This window comes from Fusarium musae, chromosome 5 (genome assembly GCF_019915245.1).
Source record: "Fusarium musae strain F31 chromosome 5, whole genome shotgun sequence".
Taxonomy (NCBI): Eukaryota; Fungi; Ascomycota; class Sordariomycetes; order Hypocreales; family Nectriaceae; genus Fusarium; species Fusarium musae.
Genome location: NC_058391.1, coordinates 1,679,170 through 1,702,407, shown reverse-complemented (window position 1 = coordinate 1,702,407; position 23,238 = coordinate 1,679,170). Strand labels below are relative to the sequence as shown.

General features: G+C 48.8%; 10 protein-coding genes across 10 annotated transcripts; 5 read left to right on the top strand and 5 right to left on the bottom strand.

Moving 5' to 3' along the window:
• Window positions 1–83: 83 nt before the first annotated feature.
• On the top strand, window positions 84–2,639 carry J7337_006918 (uncharacterized protein; the record flags this gene model as incomplete). The annotated part of the gene is made up of 3 exons (XM_044824577.1): window positions 84–315; window positions 369–2,332; window positions 2,394–2,639. 3 exons carry the CDS (start codon window positions 84–86, stop codon window positions 2,637–2,639), a joined length of 2,442 nt encoding a protein of 813 aa, XP_044680234.1.
• Window positions 2,640–6,102: 3,463 nt separating this feature from the next.
• J7337_006917 (uncharacterized protein) lies at window positions 6,103–6,345 on the top strand (the record flags this gene model as incomplete). The annotated part of the gene is made up of 1 exon (XM_044824576.1): window positions 6,103–6,345. The coding sequence occupies one exon, from the start codon at window positions 6,103–6,105 to the stop codon at window positions 6,343–6,345; it is 243 nt and encodes an 80-aa protein (XP_044680233.1).
• A 565-nt stretch (window positions 6,346–6,910) lies between these two features.
• On the bottom strand, window positions 6,911–8,691 carry J7337_006916 (uncharacterized protein; the record flags this gene model as incomplete). The annotated part of the gene is made up of 2 exons (XM_044824575.1): window positions 6,911–8,257; window positions 8,404–8,691. 2 exons carry the CDS (start codon window positions 8,689–8,691, stop codon window positions 6,911–6,913), a joined length of 1,635 nt encoding a protein of 544 aa, XP_044680232.1.
• Window positions 8,692–9,195: 504 nt separating this feature from the next.
• J7337_006915 (uncharacterized protein) lies at window positions 9,196–10,574 on the bottom strand (the record flags this gene model as incomplete). The annotated part of the gene is made up of 3 exons (XM_044824574.1): window positions 9,196–9,562; window positions 9,612–10,410; window positions 10,463–10,574. 3 exons carry the CDS (start codon window positions 10,572–10,574, stop codon window positions 9,196–9,198), a joined length of 1,278 nt encoding a protein of 425 aa, XP_044680231.1.
• A 1,415-nt stretch (window positions 10,575–11,989) lies between these two features.
• On the top strand, window positions 11,990–12,926 carry J7337_006914 (uncharacterized protein; the record flags this gene model as incomplete). The annotated part of the gene is made up of 3 exons (XM_044824573.1): window positions 11,990–12,027; window positions 12,088–12,199; window positions 12,285–12,926. 3 exons carry the CDS (start codon window positions 11,990–11,992, stop codon window positions 12,924–12,926), a joined length of 792 nt encoding a protein of 263 aa, XP_044680230.1.
• Window positions 12,927–13,219: 293 nt separating this feature from the next.
• J7337_006913 (uncharacterized protein) lies at window positions 13,220–14,036 on the bottom strand (the record flags this gene model as incomplete). The annotated part of the gene is made up of 2 exons (XM_044824572.1): window positions 13,220–13,761; window positions 13,796–14,036. The coding sequence occupies 2 exons, from the start codon at window positions 14,034–14,036 to the stop codon at window positions 13,220–13,222; spliced, it is 783 nt and encodes a 260-aa protein (XP_044680229.1).
• Window positions 14,037–15,076: 1,040 nt separating this feature from the next.
• On the top strand, window positions 15,077–17,157 carry J7337_006912 (uncharacterized protein; the record flags this gene model as incomplete). The annotated part of the gene is made up of 3 exons (XM_044824571.1): window positions 15,077–15,139; window positions 15,200–15,977; window positions 16,028–17,157. The coding sequence occupies 3 exons, from the start codon at window positions 15,077–15,079 to the stop codon at window positions 17,155–17,157; spliced, it is 1,971 nt and encodes a 656-aa protein (XP_044680228.1).
• A 1,268-nt stretch (window positions 17,158–18,425) lies between these two features.
• On the top strand, window positions 18,426–18,981 carry J7337_006911 (uncharacterized protein; the record flags this gene model as incomplete). Its single annotated transcript, XM_044824570.1, has 2 exons — window positions 18,426–18,645; window positions 18,875–18,981. The coding sequence occupies 2 exons, from the start codon at window positions 18,426–18,428 to the stop codon at window positions 18,979–18,981; spliced, it is 327 nt and encodes a 108-aa protein (XP_044680227.1).
• A 921-nt stretch (window positions 18,982–19,902) lies between these two features.
• Window positions 19,903–20,656, bottom strand: J7337_006910 (uncharacterized protein; the record flags this gene model as incomplete). The annotated part of the gene is made up of 3 exons (XM_044824569.1): window positions 19,903–20,481; window positions 20,538–20,572; window positions 20,623–20,656. 3 exons carry the CDS (start codon window positions 20,654–20,656, stop codon window positions 19,903–19,905), a joined length of 648 nt encoding a protein of 215 aa, XP_044680226.1.
• A 644-nt stretch (window positions 20,657–21,300) lies between these two features.
• Window positions 21,301–22,446, bottom strand: J7337_006909 (uncharacterized protein; the record flags this gene model as incomplete). The annotated part of the gene is made up of 3 exons (XM_044824568.1): window positions 21,301–22,004; window positions 22,061–22,229; window positions 22,288–22,446. 3 exons carry the CDS (start codon window positions 22,444–22,446, stop codon window positions 21,301–21,303), a joined length of 1,032 nt encoding a protein of 343 aa, XP_044680225.1.
• Between the last annotated feature and the right edge of the window lie 792 nt (window positions 22,447–23,238).

Below are 23,238 nucleotides of genomic sequence, written 5' to 3'. Positions count from 1 at the left end.
CTCTAGAATTCGTTCTGAAGAGAAAAACAACTTTATCTCAACATCTCTTCTAAAGGCTCGAGAGAAACCTTTTCATCGTCAGTATGGTGAAAATTGCCCATTGGGTGTCTGCAGCGACACTCGCTGTGGGCGTCTCAGCCGCTGAAGATGCATCTTCTGTGTTGACGACTGAAATCGGCCGTCAAAACAACCAGAGCCTCTTTTGGGGCCCCTACAAATCCAATTTGTACTTTGGTGTGCGACCACGAACACCAGATAGCCTATGGACAGGGCTCATGTGGGGGAAAGTCGACAATTACCATGATATTCAGAATGGTACGTGAGACAACAAGCTTGGTGATTCAAATGCTCTGACACTTGCCTTCAAGGTTTCAGATATACCTGCGAGCAGGGGGAAGATATGCATGGCTACGGGTGGGATGAGTATGATGCCCGCATAGGCGGTGTGCAGTCCATTCACGACAAGGCCAACAATATCGACTTGACGACTACTTTTGTCAAGATCCCTGGTGGAAATCATGGTGGCAGCTGGGCTGCCCGGATCAAGGGCGAGCTGCGAGACGGTGCCCCGAAAAACACCAGGACTATGCTATTCTACTACATCGCCCAGGATGGTGATGGCGAACTTGCTGTTGAGAGTGAAGGTACAGAGTATGGTTTCGAAGATGATGTTACTCTCAAGGGCAGTTCAAAGGCGCTAGGAGACTACAAGCTTCTTATCACAAAAGGTACCGGAGAGCACCCTTCAACAGACCACAAGTTCCTGGAAGATCGACATGGCGACACAACCATCGTCTCGAGTACCGAAGTCCCAGCCGACCTTACCTGGCAGGGCAAGCCCGTTGTCTTCAAGCAACTCCAAGATGCCGTTTCGCCCGTGCAGCAGAATGCTGACCAGGAAAATCCGCCTCCACCGTGGCAGGTGTACCGTATTGCCCATGCGCCTGGAAAAGGCAACGTCCATGTGGTCGAGAAGACCTTTGAGGGGCCGTTCGAGTTCGATGTCATCTTTTCATCGGGATCTGGAGGCAAAGATTTTACTTCTGAGGAGGTTACTGAACAGATCGAGAAGACATCAGAAATCTTCAACGAGCGCTTCACCAACACCTTCAAGCTTAAGGAACCTTTCACAGAGGCAAAGTACAAGAAATTCGGCAAGAGCATGCTGTCCAACCTCATCGGCGGCATAGGGTACTTCCATGGTCACCAGCTGATTGATCGATCGTATGCGCCTGAGTATGAGGAGCAGAGCGACGGGTTCTGGGAGGAGGCCGCGCAAGCCAAGGCACGCACACAGCCGGAACTCGAGGGCCCCTACGAGCTCTTCACCAGTGTTCCTTCTCGCCCTTTCTTCCCCCGTGGTTTTCTGTGGGATGAAGGATTTCATCTAATTCCCATTGCCGATTGGGATATTGACCTCACACTTGAAATTGTCAAGAGCTGGTACAACACCATGGACGAAGATGGCTGGATCGCTCGCGAACAGATTCTAGGCCATGAGGCCAGGAGTAAGGTCCCTCCTGAGTTTCAAGTGCAATTCCCACATTATGCCAACCCCCCTACCCTCTTCCTTATCATCGAGGGCTTCATGGAGCGTCTTCGTGCATCAAATGGGACCAAGAGCGAGGCAAAGGAACGCATTCTGGGGGCCGATCCTCTACAAACCGCTCACCTCGACAATATCGAGCTCGGCGAGAACTACCTTCGAAAGTTGTACCCCCTGTTGAGACAACAATATGACTGGTTCCGCAAAACCCAGCGCGGCGACATAAAGAATTATGACCGTGAGGCATACTCAACCAAGGAAGCATACAGATGGAGAGGTCGCACTGAAACTCACATCCTCACCAGTGGCCTGGACGACTATCCTCGACCTCAGCCCCCTTCACCGGGCGAGCTGCATGTTGATCTCATGTCCTGGGTTGGGCTGATGACAAAGTCGTTGATGAACATCGCAGATGCCCTCAGCATGGCCGAAGATGTGAATGAGTATAGGAAAAACTTGGATGGCATCGAGCACAACCTCAATGATCTCCACTGGTCCGATAAGGAGGGTTGCTATTGTGACGCAACAATCGATGATTACGAGGAACACGCACTCGTATGCCACAAGGGCTACATTTCCCTGTTCCCTTTTCTGGTCGGCCTGATGAAGGCTGACGACCCCAAGCTGGGCAAGATTCTTGAGCTGATCGGTGACGAGGAGCACCTCTGGAGCCCCCACGGCATTCGCAGCTTGAGTAAACAGGATGAGTTCTACGCCACGGGCGAGAACTACTGGCGCAGCCCTGTGTGGATGCCTATCAACTACCTAGCTTTGTCTCAACTACAGGTAGGGTTTCCCCCATATGTTCCCTTGGCGAAGTAGTACAAAGACTAACATGTGCATATAGAACGTTGCCTCGCAGGAAGGCCCCTACAGAGGCAAAGCGAAGGATCTGTTCAGGCGTCTCCGTAAGAACCTTGTTGACACCGTGTACAAGAGTTGGGAAGAAACTGGCTTCGCCTGGGAGCAGTACAACCCCGACACGGGCGCCGGCCAGCGAACACAGCACTTCACTGGATGGACTAGTCTCGTTGTCAAGATCATGGCCATGGAAGACCCTAGTCAGGAGGCTCGTGCCAAGGACGAGCTGTGAATGGGACAGAATGTAACAAGGCAATGTAGGACTACTTTGAAAAGGTGTTGTGTGTATCGCAATATGCCAATTGAAACATACCGGCTATTGGCCAATGGTTAGTCACAGCCAAGACATACACCGTAAAACAATCCCACGGCTCGTACCGCATCCTCAAGCCATGCAAGCTTGGGGGCTATGAGGCTGGGAACAGGGATCGAAACATTCTACCACATTAGGCAATTCAGAGACAGAGCCTCCAAACTCTGTTTTATTGATCCTGTGCGACGGATGGCTGTGATTTAATGCCTGGTGCAGGTGATGGCTCAATGGATGCAGATCGGTGACTGTGGTATGTGCGCCATACGGATCGGCAGGCTGTCAACGTCTTAGTGGCGTCGGCGGGACTTATTCAAATGGCCGAAGGCTGTCGACGAAGTTGAAAAAAGAAAGGGTGTTTGCGTTTAGTCAATTGAACGTCAGCGGGTTTCTAGCAATGTCACGATTCTGCATCGTTTACCAGTCATGGCCTACCGGCTTGCTTCCGGGACGAAAGTAGCTGCCGAGACATAAGCTGCAGATCCGTAGATGCAACCATTCTTAGAAATACCCAGAATTGCTTGACGTGCGTTGGGTTGATAGATTGTGTATATCTTCAACGTGGACAGGCTGCAACCTGTATTGGTGGAACGTGAGCTTTCACGCCCAGGGGAACCCTCTGATACACCTGACAGGCGTTGCAATCCTTCCCGAGACATGGCTCAGGGGAGTAAGCAGAAACAAAACAGCAGGCAAGGATCTGGAAAGCTATATCCGTAATGCCTCAGAGGTAGCCGAGACGGCAGAAACATGGTTCATGTCTTAGGTCTTAGGTAGAAACAGTAATACAAGAGCCTGGTCTAGGTTGCAAGGCTGATTCCCTGGATAATGCCTCGTGGTGGTGAGTGTACCGTCTAAGCCTGGTGATTGGATCAATTGGAGCCTGTCCGGGGCTATGCAGCGAGCTACCGTAGCGAAAACAGTCAGATGAAGCGACAGCGCGCCAATTGACCAGTAACGGCGTTGTTTCTATTTTTAAGGCGCTTAAAGTCGACCAGGGTATATGCATGCGGCGGGTGAGGTTGGTGTACCATTGCGGCTGTTTGTAAGAATTCGAGACCAGACGGACATCATGATGTGATTGGAATGTGACTTTTTCGATCGCGAAATGTTTCCATTGATAGAACAAGCGTAACATTGGCGATGCTTGGGAGCGGACGCGTCAATGGTTCGATCTTTTAGCTCGTTGGTCATTGACAGCAGGGCGCTTAGGATGGCTGCTTGGGGTCTGGCCAATGAGAAGCGGTACCAGAGATCTCAGTGAGAATCGAGAACCCCCGTCGAGTCTTAGTATATCGAGGAGTTGGATGCTCAGAAATTAGGTCCCAGGGGATTGGGAGGGCCCGCGCTGGCCGGCGAAAGGGCCTGAACTTGAACCTGACTGACGGGTAAGACCAGATGCCGTGCCGACCGGAATGAAGGAGTCCCGGTCACCCAATAGGCTAGTGTGCGAGTGATGGTAAGGTCAGAAGGGGCTGTTCGACGATTACCTCATGGGTGTGAGGGTGAGGGTTAGTGTGAGTGTGCGAGTGCGAGTGTGGATGATAGAGTGCGCGTGGTGTAAGTTGAGGTTGTCTCGATTTGAACGTGACGTTTCATTCTTCTGCCCCCACGAGACCGATTGAGTAACTGCAATATTCGGGAACCTGACAAGGTTCTTTTGTTGGTTTCAATGATTGATTGACGGTGCAAGATGAGTCATGATAAGAGAGAGAGTTCGTGTTTAGTAAGAAAGGCGGAATATGCAGAGGGTGACTCTTCGGTGATGATGATGATGATGATGATGGCCCTGGAATCTGGAGCAGTTTGTTCCTTCGGTAGGCGGAAACACGGGCTTGACCGATGCACGCCAATGGGGAAGTCGCGTCATGGCTGCTGTGGCTGCATCAGCCATTTGCGGGATGACAAAGCGGGATGACAGAATAAACGGTGCAGTTTGCTGACTTATTCGCTATCGTGATGCCTCATGTAAATGTCTTGTCTTTTAGGCAGCCTTTTAAACTTATCAAGAGTGCCCATGTGACGGGAAATTGCACCTTGGAAGCTTCTTCTCTGCGCCTATTGCGATATGGGACGCGCATGCAGTCAAGAACACGTTGGCACACTCAACGAATTTCAACCGGGATCAATTGGAATCTCTTTTGTCTACTCCGTCCGTACCGTGCCTCTCTCTCTCCTAAACTCCACGATTGACTCCGAGCCTACGAGAGGTAGTCGGAGTTTTGATTGAGTTGGAATCACAAGGCCTCATTTGTCAGCCTTGATGACGTTTCTGCGTTGCAAATCCGCAATTGTCTTGACGTTGATACAGTACCATGAGTGCGGAATAGTATCTATTGGCGGAATGATAGATAATACGAATACTATGCAGTATCTTGGAGGTGCGTATTTACGTATCTAAGCTCCGTCTCCACACCAACTCTCCAAACTCATTGACATGTCTGTTATCTTGAATAATTGGCATTGTTGGGGGTCGAAACATCGCATCTATTCTGCATCTGCTGCTCCAGGTCCATGGCCAGAGCCGTGGAGCATGATTGATTACATGGGCAGGGGTGTTCATTTGAGGCTGTGGCTTACCTATTATAACGTATACCCTGCCCAAGCCCCGTAAGCCCATCAATGGAACGGGCAGTCAAAAGACTCCCTCAGTAATACAATACGCAGCGACTTGACTGGATACGGCCCGGGTCTTCCGCACCCCGACCCGACCCCTACCCCGGGTACCGTGGGTGTGGCTACTTATTAACTTACACCGTTCGACAAAGGACCCCTGTAACTGCAAGGTCCGGTCCCCCATAATAAACCCATTGTCCTCAGCCCTACGATGGTGTCCTCCACCACTCACGGCTTTGATGGATCCCCTGTCAGCATCGGCGACATGGCGCAGACTGACGGAAGCGAAAGAAGGTTCCATGGCATCCATCCATGACAAGGGCGGAATAACGGGCACTGCTGTAATCTACCTAGCACGATACGCTATGTAGCGTGTTTCTATTTTGTTAACCCCATGCTAAGGGTGTGCTTGCTTGATCGTCATAATACGACCACACAGCACGAACAAACGAACGAACGAACGAACAGGCGTCAGTCAGAGTCAGCCGCTTCCACCGTCTACCGAGATTCCCTATCTGCGATGTGCTTAGTTACCTACCCTTGGCTTCGATCTATAGTTGACTCACTTTCTATATAACTGTCCATCTCCTCCTCCTCTGGATTGGAATTCTCATCACCATCAACAACCAGTTTCATCTACACTCTAAAACTACTCTACAACAACACTGCAACTCAACACTCATATACAACAACTCAGCTCTTTCAACTCAACCCAACTTCTATTTTCACCCAAAAGTCTCACTTAACTCTACTCTACTCTACATTCACAATGGCTGCTTTCACCCTCACATTTGCTCCCACTGCCCGATCCTTCGGCCGATCTGGCTACAACAAGGACGGCGACGACTCCGACTCCAAGCCCACAAACAACCGTGGTCGATCTGGCTACAACGAGCCTGAGGAGGGAGACTCTGGTCGCTCTGGCTACAACGGCCCTGAAGACGATGATTCCTCCAAGGGCAACAAGGGCCGCTCTGGCTACAATGGTCCCAGTGACAATGACGAGGAGTAAACTCCTTTTTTCCTTTTGAGCCACTTTCCCAAAAGCATACACAGCGACAGCGCAAGCATTGGGCGGAGTTTTCTGTTTAGACACTAGTTTCAACAACATTTGCATGGAATGGAGTTTCGTTTCGTTTTGTTATCATCATCAGCATTGGTATTGGTATTTGGAGCAACAAATTGTAGACACGGCATCGCATAGCGGGAGGAGTTGGAAAAGACGGAAGCATAGCATTACACAGCGTTGGCATGGCATGGAACGGCATAGAAGCGAGCATACAGCATGGATTTCCTTTTGCTTTATTTTTCTTATCTTCTCGTCTCAAATTTATCTTCGCTTTCTCTTTTCATAACCTGCTAGACCAGGCCCAGGCGGCCCAACCTCGAGTCTTTTTCAATTTGTTTAGACCAGCTGCTCTCTATAGAATATTCCTCGATGGAAAATATATTTCAACTCTCTTACCCATCTCTCATCACTGTAGTCTTCTTCGCCACGCGCTTATTTCCCCACACAGAATCTAACACGGCTCAAATCAGCATCTTGTCAGACATCTCATACATAAATTTGTCAGAACTCACTTTTCAAAGATAACACCCAGTACATCCTCAACATCTCCAAAATCATCCCGCCCCGTGATCCGTGCAAGGCAATTCGCAGCATACCTCAGATACTCGGCAGCAAGCACGGCATCGGCATCCAAGCCCTCTTCAGGGGCAGCCTCCGTCATGAAGTCCTCCAAGTGTTGACGACACTTGACGAGGAGCTGGCGCTGACGCTCTGTAACGCCTAGCAGATCCTGAAGATCGACAGGCATGGATGTCATCTTCTCAAAGGATGCCACGAGCTTGGTGATCACAGCCTGGATACCGCCAGGATCCTTGCTTTCCCATGTTCCTGCCTGAGCCTCTTTACACGATATGGACACGAACTCCGCCGCCGCTAGTTTGGGGGCTTGAATTCGAACAGTGTTTTTGAAATCCTGAACCAGTTTCTCAAATTCTTCCTTCTCAATTGCATCTTGTTTATTGATAACGACGACACAGTCCTCCGCTCCCGCAGCGAGATCGAGCGTTTCTTGGTCGTATTGCAGAAATGGCCCATCCTGGCCGTCCTCCACGGATGCTAGGACTATAACAAGATCAGAGTCCTGAGCTCGTTGTTTTGCTCGCCGTATACCTTCTTCCTCCACGGCCCCAATTGCGCCACTATCAGCCCCGTTGATCACCCGGGAACCTTTGGAGCGAAAACCTGCCGTATCTGCAAATGAACATAAATAGCCGCGAATGTCTAAGCTTGCCTCGACGATATCTCGCGTTGTGCCTGCTTCACCGGACACAATAGATGCCTCGCGCCCGACGATCAGGTTCATAAGCGAGCTCTTACCAACATTGGGTGGCCCTAACAACGCTATACGAATTCCATTCCGCAAAAGCTCGCTCCTTTGACTTCCCTGCTCATGCAGCTCAATGCTGTGTAGCATCCTGGCAACTTGCGCAGTCACATTCTGCAACAAATCAGCCTGGGACTCGTCGAAGTGCTGGTCTTCAGAAAAGTCGATCAATGCTTCGATCTCACCACGAGCCAACAAGAGCTGCTCTCTCCATGCCTCGTATTGTCGTCCAAGAGCACCTGAATTGCCTCGCACAGCTGCACGACGTTGCTGTTCGGTTTCAGCTGCCAGGGTGTCACTCAGGGATTCAATTTGAGCAAGATCTAGGCGGTCGTTGAAAAAGGCGCGCTTCGTAAACTCGCCGGGCTCTGCGTATCGAATACGATGTGTAGCGGAACATCTCGGAATGGCTGCTAACACAGCTTTTACGGTGGCTGATCCTCCATGAACGTGCAACTCCAAAACATCGTCACCAGTAACAGTCTTGGGGCTAGGAAAGTAAAGGACAAGAGCCTCTGAGTCCAGCACTATCTGTTCATTATTGGTATGCCCAGGGTCATATAGGGACCGCACTGTTGCATATCTTGGTTTTGGCAATGGTTTTGATGGGCAAAGTGCCTCGTAAATCTTGAGCCAAAAATTAGATACTGTATATGTATTATTTGTATGACACTTACCTCAAGACATAATGGGCCGGAGATGCGAATTACTGCAATACCGGCCCGACCCTGTGCCGTTGATAGAGCATAGATGGTGTCATCTATGATTGGTAATCCGGAAACAGATTCAGAGTTTTGAGTATGCCACGACTGATGTGAGAATGGCTTTGTCGACGAGGCAATAGAATACCACAAAGGTTGTGTCAAATTTGCGTCGTTATAGTTCCTGATAGAGAATGGCGATAGGAAGACTCGAGAGCGTTCCGCTTTGCAATTGAGTCTCCTTAGGAGACCGCGTCTCAGCATCGGCGAAATGAGTGATAGTGAGATGGTCGAACTTGTTCTAATTTTTATATGATCTAGTATTCTCAGAACGAAGGCGATAGAGGCTATATTTAGGAGGAAAAGATGAGCATTGGCTGGGTTTTGCTAATTGGAAACATAAACAAGAGAGAAACCTGAGGCTGATTCCAGGTTATGGCGCTCAGGGCCCACTGATCGTATCAAACTGATAGTTATGGATGGAGTGCACTAATCCACTGAAACTCATCCATTATTGTCAGAATAGATGTTTGACATAAAGTTTCTAGAGAATCATCACCAAGATACTATATTTAAGCAAATCTCTTTTTATTATGCTTTAATCATTTTATTTTTTTTTATTTTTACTCTTTATTCTTATGGAGCATGTTGAATTCAACATCCATCTAGGTTGACTTTTATCCCTGATGTCGTACACGCATCTGTCTGATCAATTCCATAAAATTCTCAAACCGTCCAGCTCAAACTTTTCATGATTGGTTTTTTTTGTCAAGAGGTAGCAAACTTCTCGATGAACTTGGCAAGCTTTTCTGCGCCCTCCAAAGGAATGGAGTTGTAGCTGCTGGCACGAATGCCACCAACGCTTCGGTGACCCTTAAGGCCGGTGAGACCCTGCGCAGTAGCCTCCTTGAGGAAAGCCTTCTCTGTGCCATCAGTGTCGCCATTCTTGGTAACTCGGAAGCAGATGTTCATCTTTGAACGAACAGACTTGTCAGGGACAACTCTATACACGTCGGGGTGAGCGTCAAGAGCACCATAGATAAGCTCTGCCTTCTTGGCGGATACGGCCTCCTGTCCCTCGACCTTGTTATAGGTGCTGAGGGACTTCTTGAGAACTTGGCCAGCAATATAGACACTAATTCTAGTCAGTACATGTACCACACGTGACCTATAGAAGCGCTTACTCGAAGATGCTGAGGGTATTGTAGAGACTGTTGTTCTTGGCGATAGTCTCGTAAGAGAAGATGATGGGAGGGATAGGAAGCCCAAGTCGTCGAAGCAGCGCGGCAGGGGGCTGAGGTGTCTTGGGAGGAAGAAGGCTCTTCTTGATAATTACAACGGTGACACCAGTGCAGCCGAGGTTCTTCTGGGCGCCGAAGAAGATAACTGAGAAGTTTCGGACAGGAATTCTCCTCGACAGGATGTTGGAGGACATATCGGCCACAACAATAGGGCCCTCGCCGTCAGGTCCAGAGGTCAAGGACTGAGGGAACGCGGGAAATTCGACACCATCGACGGTCTCGTTATCACAATAATACACCAAAGCAGCATCCTTGGAGAGGTTCCATGTGCTCTCCTCAGGAATCTTGCCATACCTGCCATCGTTGATCTGGCGGGCGTCAGCGACAATGTTGACATGCTCAGGACCAAGCAGTCGCTTAGCTTCTTCAGAGGCCTTCTGAGACCAGCCACCAGTGACAATGTAATCCGTCTTGAGCTCCTTCTCGACTGCATTCCTGAGCTCCTGCTCCACGCGAGGGTCGTCCTCAGGAGCCTTGAGGTTGGCAACAATCTGGGCCTTCTTCTTTGTCACCCATGCACCGACCAGGTTGTACAAGGTAGCGGAGAACTCTCCACTTCCACCACCCTGCATGAAAAGAACCTCATAGTCCTCGGGAATGTCAATGTAAGAGGCAAGATCAGCCTTGGCCTCGTTGATGATGTTTGTAGCCAGCTCTGAGCGATGGCTGTGCTCAGCAATACCTTGTCATTTGTTTAGTGACGTTAACGATTAATTATGAGATTTTTGCTGTACCTAATCCGGTATGCTCATAGTCAATGAGGGCCTGGGCAGCCTTCTCAAGGACGTCTGTGGGCAGCAGAGCCGGGCCTGCGCCAAAATATGTGATCTCAGATCTGGAAGGCATGATGTTGTTGCGTTGAGAGATGGATGAGAGAGTGAATATGAGAGAGAATAAAAACTGGAGTTGTCTAAAAGTCGCGGGTATTTACTGTAAGTCACCGTGAGTCATCCAATAGAAATGCCCACAGAAGGGATCCGATATTCAACGTATGACTCTGAGAAGATGAGTTTAGTGTGACAAGAGCAAATCCGAAGAGATGAGGGGTATATGTACAGCAGTCGAGATTGGACAGGCCTTGTTCAAATCCTCGATATTTCAACAGATTGGTGAACCGTGATGGCTGTGAACTGCAATCGTTATTCGCTGAGGCTAAACTGGCCATCAATGTGGTGGCTCCGCACCACTTAGGGGTTATACTAGGCTGGCACAGCAGATATTAGAACATACATCGATCAATCAAGCCTACCTTAGGTATCTAGTCATATTCGGACCATGAAAAGCTGTGTCAATTGCTACTGTGTTCCGAAGTGTATTGCCTCAGAAAATACTTTCCCGGGTACGCCTGACGAGTCCAACATGTATTGTCAAAGAGCAGCAGTAACTTGAGGACATTTGTTGAGAACTGCATTTACTTGCGCTAGAACATCAAAGTCTCGAAACCCGATGTCTTTACAACGGAGGCCCCCCAGCACCAAATTAGTACAGCAAGTAACTGACTAACTATTTAGTTGACATCCTGTATTCCATTCCATTATCCGCAATAGAGCTTGCTCATAGTAAGGGAATTAGTTGTCTCTCTTCAGACCTTAACTGCCAATATGCTTCAACGGTTGAATTGGATTCATCATTAATATACGCCACTAGTAATGGCTCCAAGTAACAGCAATTGGCTCACATGGCAAATATATGCTTATACTAGCCTTCCAAATCGAAGCACCTCGTCAACTGTTACCATGGTAGTGTGCTTTTCTGGCCAAACACTTGTAGCAACTAACATGGAGCTTTCCCACATATTGTGCTCTTCTGAAGTTGTAGTTCTTTCAGGGCATTCGAGTCAAATAAACCCTGTCCCTCGATTTCTCTAATAACAATAAGTCAGACGGAGTTTCGCCATGCTTCCATCAAATCACATTCAATAAGACAAATATTATACAACCTTGCAGGGAGAAAACAAGAGCCTCAAAGACCCCATGTTATCATGAAGCTGTCCAATTTAGCAGGCGGTGTGGCGGGTCATCCACGGCAGAATGGAAGACTGCAGGTCCCAGCTCAACGACCCAGGCTACGAAGCTTGAGCTGCCTGGTGCTCAACCACCTCAACTCCATCCCGACCTACCTATACTAACAACGACCACCCAAAATCCACCTCCAAACGAAGCTCTCCATCGCAACCCCCAACGCACAACTGTATTTGCTTCGCGCAATCTCACCGATCACACTCTACGCGGCGCTGCCAGAGCAGCTAATAATAATTCATCATGTTCAGAAACAACTACGATAACGATTCCGTTACCTTGTACGTCACTTAAGCTGTGAGCTCCATCCTGGCACCTTGAGCAAGCTGACTCTCCCCAAGCTCGCCCCAGGGCCGAATATTCCAGATCGAATACGCTGCTGAGGCAGTGAAGCAAGGTTCAGTCGTTGTCGGTATCGCCAGCAAGACCCATGCTGTTCTATGTGCTGTCAAGGTTCGACCATCTCCCTGCCCCTCCTTCCCATTCTTGTTCCGCACGGGAGCTTTCGGCGTCAGTTCTCTAACATGCACCTTCGTAGCGAAACGCAGAGGAACTCTCATCCTACCAGAAGAAGCTGTTCACTGTCGACGAACATGCTGGTATCGCCATCGCCGGTCTTACTTCCGATGCTCGCGTCCTCTCCAATTTCATGAAGCAGCAGTGTCTAGGACACCGACTCACCTACGGCCGTGCCATTCCCCTCCGATCCCTTGTCGACATGATCGGTGAGAAGGCCCAGATGAACACTCAAATGTACGGAAAGCGACCTTATGGTGTTGGTCTGCTAGTTGCTGGTGTTGACGAACGCGGTCCCCACCTATTCGAGTTCCAGCCCTCAGGCATGACAGAGGAGATGCTTGCGTTTGCCATTGGCGCGCGAAGTCAAATGGCTCGAACATACCTTGAGCGCAACATCGACGAGTTCGCCGACTGTTCAAGGGAGGAGTTGGTCAAGCACGGTCTCAAGGCTCTGAAGGAGAGTTTGGTTCAGGACAAGGAGCTTACAGTAGAGAATCTTTCAGTCGGTGTAGTGGGCATCAACACAAAGGACGGCAAGAAGAAGGTCGAGCCCTTTAAGCTCTACGATGGATTCGAGGTACAGCCATGGATCGAGAGCGTTGGCGAGGGTCAAGGAGGTGCAGAGGAAGGCGAGGGTGAGGGCATGGATGTGGACAGCTAAACGTGTGACGAATGATGAAGCGGATACACGTGGCGTCGGGTTGCTAGCTAAATAGGTAGATCATGTACAATTACATGCTGCAAAGACAGCTTTTCATGGGTCCCACGTCTGGTCAGTCACAACAGAGCAGGTGGCTTGGGTCATCAGTCCGTCTATTTATGGAGCGCCAGTCTATCCTATCCTAGAAATGCGGAAACTAAGAAATACCCGTAAAAACCGTTAAAACACCTATTTGGTTCCGATTTCCAAATTCAACCCCGGATCCAGATCCAGCGCCTCAGACTAATAATCACTTACTGGCTGCCCCATTGAAGCTGATAGATGGCATCTGAAACCTTGTATTCGCGAAGAGCCTTGATTGCGCCTTCAGGAGTATCGGCGTTGACCAGGATGTTCTTGTTGGCAGGCTTTACAAAACCCTCCTCAGAGGCGCGGTCCATCCACTGGACAATACCGTCCCAATAGCCCTCGATGTTGAGCAGAACAATGCCGCGGTTGTGGATTCCCAATTGGTTCCAGGTAGTTGTCTCAAAGATTTCCTCCATGGTACCAAATCCGCCACTCAAGCCGATGAAACCACTGCCGGGACCACCAGCAAAAACCTCCTCGGCCATAAGCTTCTTTCGAGTATGCATATCCTTGACAACTGTCGTGCGACCATAGACAGACTCCTCGGGCACAATGTGGTTATGTTCGTTGACAGTTCCGTAGGTGCCATCTCGTTCAAACTTGACCAGAGCCTCGGGAATGATACCATGAACAGACTCAGGGCCATTGATTGCGCAGAGGCTCTTTGCCACCTCGCCCATAAGTCCGACAGTTCCTCCTCCATAAACTATTGTCCGGTGTTAGCCATGATGGGGTCATACCCGGAGGTCGGCGATTGGCGGCCCGCGTTGGCATCGGTTGCTGTCGGACCGCCTCTCGTTGTGACTCACCTAGGTCAATATTGTTCTCAGCCATGGCTCTTCCAAGAGCACGAGCAGCTTCAATGTGAGCAGGACTCGCGCCAGGAGCAGCACCACAGTAGACGCAAATCTTGGTTCGAGGATGGCCGTTCTGTGAGGCAACGGCGGCTGCCTGTGATGGGATGGTGCTGTCAGCAGTCATGATGGAGTTGTTTGTTGATTTGTTGTAAAGACTGTAGGTTGTGTGATATAGTATATGTAAAGAGGTTGTCTCTGAGAGTACTTGACTAAGAGTTTTAATAGAGTTGTGTTCGTATGGAGGAGGACTATTTCTTATATAATAAGATGCGAAGCAATGACGGAGGCGGTTAATAATAGAACTCTTGTTTCGGTGAGTCTTATGTGGCGACCTAGAAGGATTCAACTTGAACTAAGAATCTCCTAGATGAGTCAAACTTTGGAGCATAAATCGTGATTCAACAAGAAAAATAGAATCAAGAAAGAATCAAGAGAATGAAAGTTTACGAGTTTATATAGTCGTCATATGAATAGCCCAGGAAACTGCCAAGGTAGTTGACCAACACAAACATCTATCTGTCAATGGCCTATCGGGCTATTGATATGGAGCGAAGGGAGCCACGTCTTCGAGGGGCTGCTTGCGGCCGTGCTCCATGCATTCATGTAAGTTGTGCCACTACAAACTGCCTCTTCCGAGATATGTTACTGGACAATGCCATTGATGACTGAGGTCAGCTGGTCACCGGACGTGAGGCGTGTTCTAGCAGGATAGGGCGATCCCCAGCATGGCTTAGTTAGCATGAATCTCGCATCGTGAGCATTGTCTTGAACATCATTGATGCGTTCAATGGCGGGGCCGTGATCTCCCCATGATGCACTGTATCTTAAACTCTTTTAGTGGACGCATCTTTTAAACGTGGTCAATCTCCGAGCCGACAACGGCCGCCGCAGTAGATGGAAGGTACAGGGGTACGTGCTCAGGTGGCCAATCGCTATTCGTTCGTGTCCACAGCACGTCAACGTCAACTATCATGGAGCCTGAAGTGGACTCGAGGGGATTTCCAATTTCCATCCTTGGTCTCAGAACTCTGACCAACCAACCACGCCGCCTCAGGTGCATCAACCAACAACCTTGACACTAGTATCAAGGCAGTATTCTGCAGGTCTTCTTCAACCCATTGCACAACGTCTGCTATTTTCTGCAATTGAATCGAAGCAGACGCAATGGCTGAAGCTCAAGTCTTGCCTCCTCGTCAAGGCGAGCAGCAGCAAGGTGGCGGTGGTAGTGTAAGTCATCGCAAAGCAAATTTCACATCATGGCCATACACTAACATCGATTCTATGTAGGGTTTCAGCTTCAACAAACTTCTCCTCGGCGGTGCCATCTACTTTGGCATCAATGCGGCCCTCAACTTGGCCTTGAAAAAGGATCAACGAGGAGTGACAGTCACCAATCCCGAGACTGGTGAAGCCGTCACAGTCCCTGGGAATGTCGAGGGTATCCCTCCTTTCCAACTTCGCCCGAAGGAACTCAACGAGGGTGCAACATACCGCAATATTCCAAAGAACATTGCGCCCATCTGGCCTCAGGATAGCCACGTCGATATCATCGTAACGCTCTCCCAGTCGTTCAACCCAGCGCCTATCTCGCAAGTTCCCGACGAATATCTCGTTTTGCAAGAGAAGGAGTTCCATCTTAGCAATAAGTCCGATAAGCGAACGATTGAGACCAAGTTCACGGTTCCTCCAGCTGTCCAGCATAATGGTACCCTCTGGGGCCATTTCTACATTGGCCTTCCTGGAAGTAATCTCGATCCTAAGCAGCCCGGATATGATACGTCCAAAGCCTACTACTTCACTTGGCCTCTAACACAATACCTTCCCAAGAAGAAGGTTGCGAAGACACGAAACTTGCTCGAGGATATCCCCAAGCATGAGGAGGAACCGGAAGAGGAGGAACCCACTGGACCTATTATTGCGAACTACTATCATCCTAATGCAAGCTTGTCCTTCGTCCCTGACCTGGGTGTCAAGGATTTCGCCATGATGGCTCCTCAGATGCGACAATACTTGCGCCTTGAGGCTACTGGTGCTCGAGACGGCTCTGGTCAACACGCCTGGTACTGTAAGTAGCAACAACTTATATGCCAATGACATGGTAACTAACATCGATAGACCCTGTTCTGTTCGTCAACACTTTTTGGCAATTGACAAACCAGATGACTCTCCTCAACGACACCGTCAAGGAACTTCCCCTGCGTATCGATCTTGGTAACCTGGCCAGCTGGCAGTTCCAGCTCATGTCTACGCTTGAGACCAACTCCAAGGAGTCTGCTCGACAGGCAGCATTTGGTGGCTCGCTCCCTGGTGGCGGCGACGGCACCGAGATCGAGATGATCAAGGAGGTATTCCTTGACTCTAACCCAATCTTGCTCGGCGTCACCATTGTAGTCAGTATCTTGCACATGATTCTCGAGACTCTCGCGTTCGGGTCCGATATTGCCCACTACCGCAAGAAGAAGGACAACGTTGGTATCTCAGTTCGTTCGATCCTGGCCAATGTTTTCATGCAAACTGTCATCTTCCTGTACCTCCTCGACAACTCTCAGAACACTAGCTGGATGATTCTAGGATCTCAGGTCGTTGGTATCGTCATTGAGTTCTGGAAGATCACCACTGTTGTCAACGTTCGCATTCGTCCTGGTGGAGCAGGATCTTTCCTCCCTTACACTATCGCATTCGAGGACAAGCAAAAGTTGACCGAGACTGAAGAGAAGACTAAGGAGTACGATGAGATTGCTTTCAAGTACATGTACATTGCTGGCATTCCTCTGCTGATCGCATATGGCATTTACTCTCTCTATTATGACTCCCACAAGTCTTGGTATTCCTACATCATCACTACTTTGGTGGGATCTGTCTACGCTTACGGCTTCTTGATGATGGTTCCCTCACTGTACATCAACTACCGGCTGAAGAGTGTCGCCCATATGCCTGCCAAGGCCATGATGTACAAGTTTCTCAATACCTTCATCGACGATCTGTTTGCCTTTACCATCAAGATGCCTTTCTTGCACCGTTTGGCCACTCTTCGCGACGATGTTATCTTCTTCGTGTATCTTTACCAACGATGGGCTTACCGTATCGATTACAGCCGAGTCAACGAGTTTGGCCAGGGTGGAGAGGACGAGGCTATTGACGACAAAGAGGCTAAGGAGAAGGCCAAGGACGAACTGGTCGAGGATGTCAAGGCCGAAGCCAAGACCAGTAGCGCGGATACTGGCAAGGCCAAGAAGCGGAAGTGAGTTACAGACGGCAATACGAGCCGAGGAAAGGCCCTTTGGTTTAGACTGTCGGGTTTGGTTGTAGTCATAACTTTGATATCTACGGATATGTTGTAGTTGTAATCGGCCATTTTTAGTTGAATATCAGATACATAGGAATCAATACCATCTGTGTACAACGAATGATCTTTCAGGGCTCGTGTAATGAAACAATGTGATTCATATGAGGTGAGTCATTGTGATTACATTCATCCATGGCGCCATCTTTGACAATCCTTTGACAAGCTTTCCTTAACTCGAATTTACTAATGGACTGGCTTGGTGTATGCCTCCTGCCTCGTAGCCCTATGAATATACGAAGCTACGAATGATCGATTTGGATGATAGGGCAGAGAAACACCCCGGTCTCTAGGTTCGGGGCACCCGACAGGACGTTGCAATTTATGACCCACTAACGGGCGTCATAGCGGGTGAGTTACAGGGGACTTCAGTGCAGTTCCTTATTCCGTCATTTTGCGGAGGAGCTCACCTCAGGGCAGCTTTTTTGATTCAGCGTGCGTATCAATGGAAGCTGGCTGTTTCAGACTTGGGGGTCCAGTGCCCAGTACGAACCCTCAGTGTCCACGATTCGTACATAACCCACCTACCTACCTTTATGTTAGGTAGTCATACCTACCTACCTAAGCAGCTAGAGACAACTCTCTTTTTAACCATATTTCCCTCCTTCTACATCCCCTGAACCTCTTCAATAGACGGTCTGAAGAATCAATCCTTGGAACCCCCAGTATTTTTGTCTGCACAGCCTCGTCTTCACGAGGGTCACTTTGACAATAACGGAAAGGACCCTGAACAGAAGTGCTAAATCATTACGTACCTACCAGTTGCTCAGCCTCACTTCATGCCTTCGGTTGCTTGGTTACATGAATACAACCAAGTTAGTAAATAAATAGCACAGCCGAACGCTCCCATCCTGTGCGCCCTGTCTGGGAGCTCTTGTCACCTCTATCGTCACGTCGTCAAGCTTCCTTCAATAACCTCCTGTTCTCTCGAGCCGGGGGAGTCCGGTTCGAGCCGACAAAACCTCATGCGCCGCCCCCAATCGCATCAGTCCCTCGCCCCGCGACGACGCCGGTGATTGACATCTTCCTACTACTTCGAATCCATTGCTTTTTCTACTACGAATTATACCCTTCCACGAGACTTTGGGCTTACGTTATCCTCCCTCGACGCAACCCCGCGCCCTCTCAAGACTTGAGAGAAATCGCAAACCTTATCCTCGACACCGAATCATGAGCAGCTCTGACTCAGTCGGGTCATTGCTTGCGGCCATTGCGACTCTTTTATCTCAGGGATTGCGAATCCTCAGTTTGGCCGACAAGAGCCATTGGGGACCGGACGAGCACGAGCAAGTACACGCCTTTGCTTCTGCGCTGGATGAAGCCAAGAAGGACTTTCAAGAATTGGCACCTTTGGTTAATGGACAGATATACTATGAAACCGACCGGAAACGTACGTATTCCCCGATGCAGGCATTCTTGTTGGCTTCCGACTTCTACAAATTTGAGCGACGGATCTGTTCACTGACTTATTGGCCAGATGAATCCATCGAAGAGCTGAGAGCTCTCAAAGCTCAATTTACAGCTCATATAGAACAGATACGAGATTGGAGTCGCTCAGGCGGCCCAATCAACCCAATATGGGTCCGCGAAACACATAGTTTACAACGAAAATTACACAGAGCACAATGTCGAGCAGCACGTCGAATTTACAGTTCGGAAAAAGAAGGATCGGCAAGGTGTTTGGGAGCTTTCCTCGTCTACCGACAGCAGCGACAATGGACGTTAAATAAGATCGTGCCAGACGAGGCCGAGTATTCGAGAAGATATCGGGAGGAGCTACGCCTATGCAATACTATTGGGTCGTTTAAGCGATTTGGCGATCGAGATATTGCTTTTGTTTGCGACTATTGCGATGGTCACATAGTATGGGAGGATATTGAGAATATGCCCTCGATACGGACGTTCCAAGAAGCCGCCGCGTCTCCAATATTGACACTATCACCAACAATCGATAACCCTCACTGGCAAGCAACAGCGTTCACATTGTCTGGACATCAAGAGAAGCAGGTTGTATTTGCGCCCGTATCCATCGCAAATCATATGGCACCACAGCCTCGGGATTGGCAGGCCGGCTTACTGTGTCCATATTGCGAAGTGGAATCAACAGAACCTCAAGAGCAGTATGATGACGAGGATGCATATCGACCAGATTTGGGCTACGAAGACATGGAGGCATTTCAGGAACATCTTGAATGGCAGCATACAGTGATGGCGCCAACCTCTCAAGCACAAGCGACTTCAGATAATTGCATAGTGATGTAGTTCAGAGCAAGCGGTCGGTTTTGGAACTTGCTAACAAAAATATGGTGTTTTTCTTAGTGATTTTGGGTAGAGCAGATGACATCTGGAGTTTGGAGTCTCATACGGTATGACTTAGGTGAGAGAGCATGGTTCAGGAGCAACATTGAAGTTGTGATTTAGCAAGAATTGCCAAAGCCAGCGTGGATAGACGAATTAACTTAGTCATAAATGATCATACAAGTACACAACCCAGCAGCACCCGCTCTTGATATAAGGGCACAGCTTGGATCTCATATACCCCTGAGATGTTGAATTGTAGCTTTCAAATTGCACACTCCCAGAGTAAAGTACAAGTGGCCAGACTTAGGTATTAGATGCATAAACAGAAACAGCTCGCTTGCATTTCTTAAAAGAACCGCCAATACAGGAAGAAGATGATGATGAACCCAAGAGCCGCAAAGGGTCCGTACTGCTTTACCAGCAACTCCCAGTTGATTCGCACTGCAGCTCTCCTATACTTCTTGCTGTCATCACGCAGCCTCGAGCTGATCTCTCCCATGCGCTCCAAACTATCTCCACGATAGAGCAAATCCTCAATGTTCTTGGTCATTACCTTTGTCACATCGCGCAGCTCATCGTTAAGTTTATCGAGGTTAGCCGAGGCTCGGGAATCAGCGTAGGTGGTCTTCGTCTTCGAGATGAAGGTGTCAAACTCCATGAAGGCGTAGGGTCGCAGAGCAGGCGAGTGGACCTGGGATGCTGGGTAGGTGGTTGTGAATTCGCGAGCGAGGTCGGCGAGGTAGGTAAATGCAAGCTTTCGGGGGTACGAGGGAGCGCAGATGGCGAGGAAGACGATGTCCGAGTCGATGAGGTAGTGTAGCGTGTGGTTGGGCGTCTCGATAGAGGCCTGGGACTCGGAGTTGCGTGTGAGCTTGCGGAGGACCTGGCGCACGTTCTGCTTGGTCTCTGCGAGGGTGGACTCGGCCTGTTGAGAGAGTTCGTAAGCATCATGTCGCGGTAAAACTGAGTTGTGGAGAGTACCTGTTCATCATCGACTGAGGCACAGAGCATGAGGCCTTGTGTTGTGTTAGTAGATATATTTGGCATTAAAGAGGAAGCAACGTACCATCAAGCCTTGATATTTGCGTAGAGTAGATCATTGTAGTGGTTTGTGGGTAGAGTGCTGGGAAGCAGGGGAAAGTTGCGCCGGTTTATATGTGGTTTTGTTTCTTTGGCTTGAAGACTTTCAGCTACCACTACGTGTCAAGACAGGCGATAGAGGGATGACGTCGAAGGGGCACGAGACTGAGCCACGCCAAGAATGACCAAATACTATTTCGACGATCGATCTGAGTCTCTTATAAGAGATTCTTTCCGCTTCTGACTTGCAATATTGCAGTTCGATCGTGTTGGCTGTTGGAGGATCTGCATGTATGTATGATCGATGGTCAGTGGAATTGGAGCTGGCGCATGGGAGAGGGAGCTCCGTGCTGATAAGATAACGAACCAACTTTGCTATTCCAGCTCAAGATGGTAGGGTAGGTAATTTGTGATAATCAAAATTCGCATTCAAATATTCTTGTGGCTCATCAAGAAATACTTATTCTAGGGTATGTTTGTAAAGTAAACTATATTCTTAATTGCTGTATCAAACACCCCTGCTAACTATCAATCTGTAATTGATAGGTTCTCTTGGAGGTCATTTAGGAACCTGTAAACGCTAATCGATCATCATGGCTCTAAAACAGCAAAGGTCAAAGGTCATAATGCGTCAATTCTATATGGTAGAAGTCGTTTCTCGTCTCTATATCTCATCCTCCTCATCATCAAAGTCGTCCTCTCTACCCATTTCGTAAAGAATTCTTCCTCCTTCTCCTGCACCAATATCCGTTTGCGCATCAAAGTATGGCAACACAATACCCTCTCGGTCCTTTCGCTGCTTTTCTGTGAGCCCCAGATTAAATGTACTCTCAGGCTCCTCCTCTCCTTCGCCGGTCTCTCCACTGTCCGTTGGTGCTGCGAACATTGGGTGATCTGTAAGCAAGCACACCTTGCCGGGTTGAGGCGCTGTAACCAAGCCTTTGGAGCTGAGAATAAACTTTTCTGAAACAGTTCTTCCACTTCGTCGTCGTAATTCCATATTAATAACAACTCCATTGCTGTCCTCGTTCCGATCTCTGCCCTTCTCTCCAAGACTGACGAGCACTCCCTCACGATTTTCGTTCAAACCCCACTCTGGCTCCTGAATGCTCCTGTTTCGAGCCTTCTGACGCTCAATCTCTTGGTAAAGACTGGACAGCCTCAGGATAGCAGTAGCGAGGTGGCATAGTACAGTAAAAGGATGGGGTTCATACTCGCTGAACGACCTTGGCAGTACTATGGGTACATCATCATGGTACGTGGCAACGATAGAGACAGCTGGCGTGATGATGCTTGAGAGAAAGCTTGCCAGGGACTGAGGAGCGGCAGATGCTAAGGCGTTTAGTGAGTCGACAATCACAACGGCCCCTTGAGATGGTTAGCAACAAGATGGCCTCCTCATATCATAACTCTGATGGGCTTACTTTGAGTGGGCTTTCCCTTGTCCAAAAGAGGGTTGAAAGCAGGATAATGATTCAACAACTCTTTGCGCACAGTCTGAAGATCTCTGCCTGCAGCTTTTATGAAAACATCTGCATCTTGTGGTTTCTTCAGCGTTACCAGCGACAGGAAGATAACTTGTGTCTTTGCAATCTGGATTTTCCAGGTTAGTCATACTGGCTCTCATGAATGTTTCAGGGGACTTTAATACCTTTGCTCTCGACACAAACTCGCTAAGGACTGGTCGCGCAGGTTGTTCGAGATTGTCTATCACGAGAGTAAGAGGACTTGCGCCGTCACGAAGGTTGAGGAGTTTCTGTAAGAGCAGCAGACTGTGCGATCGAGCATGGACATTCGAGGTCGGTGCCATCGTATGCCAGGGCACGCCTGAGGCCTGTGCAAACGCTATATCGATGGTTTGTGGTCACGGTAAAGAATACGTTTAACTTTTCCGTTCTGTGAAACCGGCAGATATATCTTTGTTAAGGCTGAGAAGACGAAATATTCTAATCAGCGCCTGGATCTTGTTTGTGGTGGGTGTTGCTAAAATTCAGTGGGTCATCCGTCTAAGGTATCCTCAGGGAACAAGAAAACATCAGACCTCGACTCGATACAAGGTATCGATATAAACTCAGCAAAAGGTATACTAAACTTATTCTAAACTCGTATTAAATTACTTAAATCTTTTTATTTTTTAGGGCCAAAATCCCGAATTTTCTTCCCTCCCTCAGGGTATCTACCACTCCATATCCCGCTCTCATGATGGACACTAGTAGTTGCTTGGGAGGACTCCCATTTCATGACCTCGGTTCACGGATACATCATGTTCAAGTGTAGAAACGGACCTGGTAGGCAGCAAGTGCTCTCTGATTCTGAGTGCTCATCATAGGTCAAGTCAAAAGAACGGTTGATTTATGCAGAAAGAAGGTGTAGCAGAGACTACGATGCATTTTATCCATGAGGAAATATAGTGTATTCAGGTATTTAGGACTGTGCTGCGGACTGTGACGCAAGGTCCAAATGCGCGAACACGCCTTAACTTAGTCTTAGTCTAGGTATGATGATAATGAAGTCAAAATATAAGTAAACTTCCCATGTCAAATTGCGGCGTAGTTCTATCACGGATGAATAATAACGCCCCAATCTCATTGCTTCGCTCTTT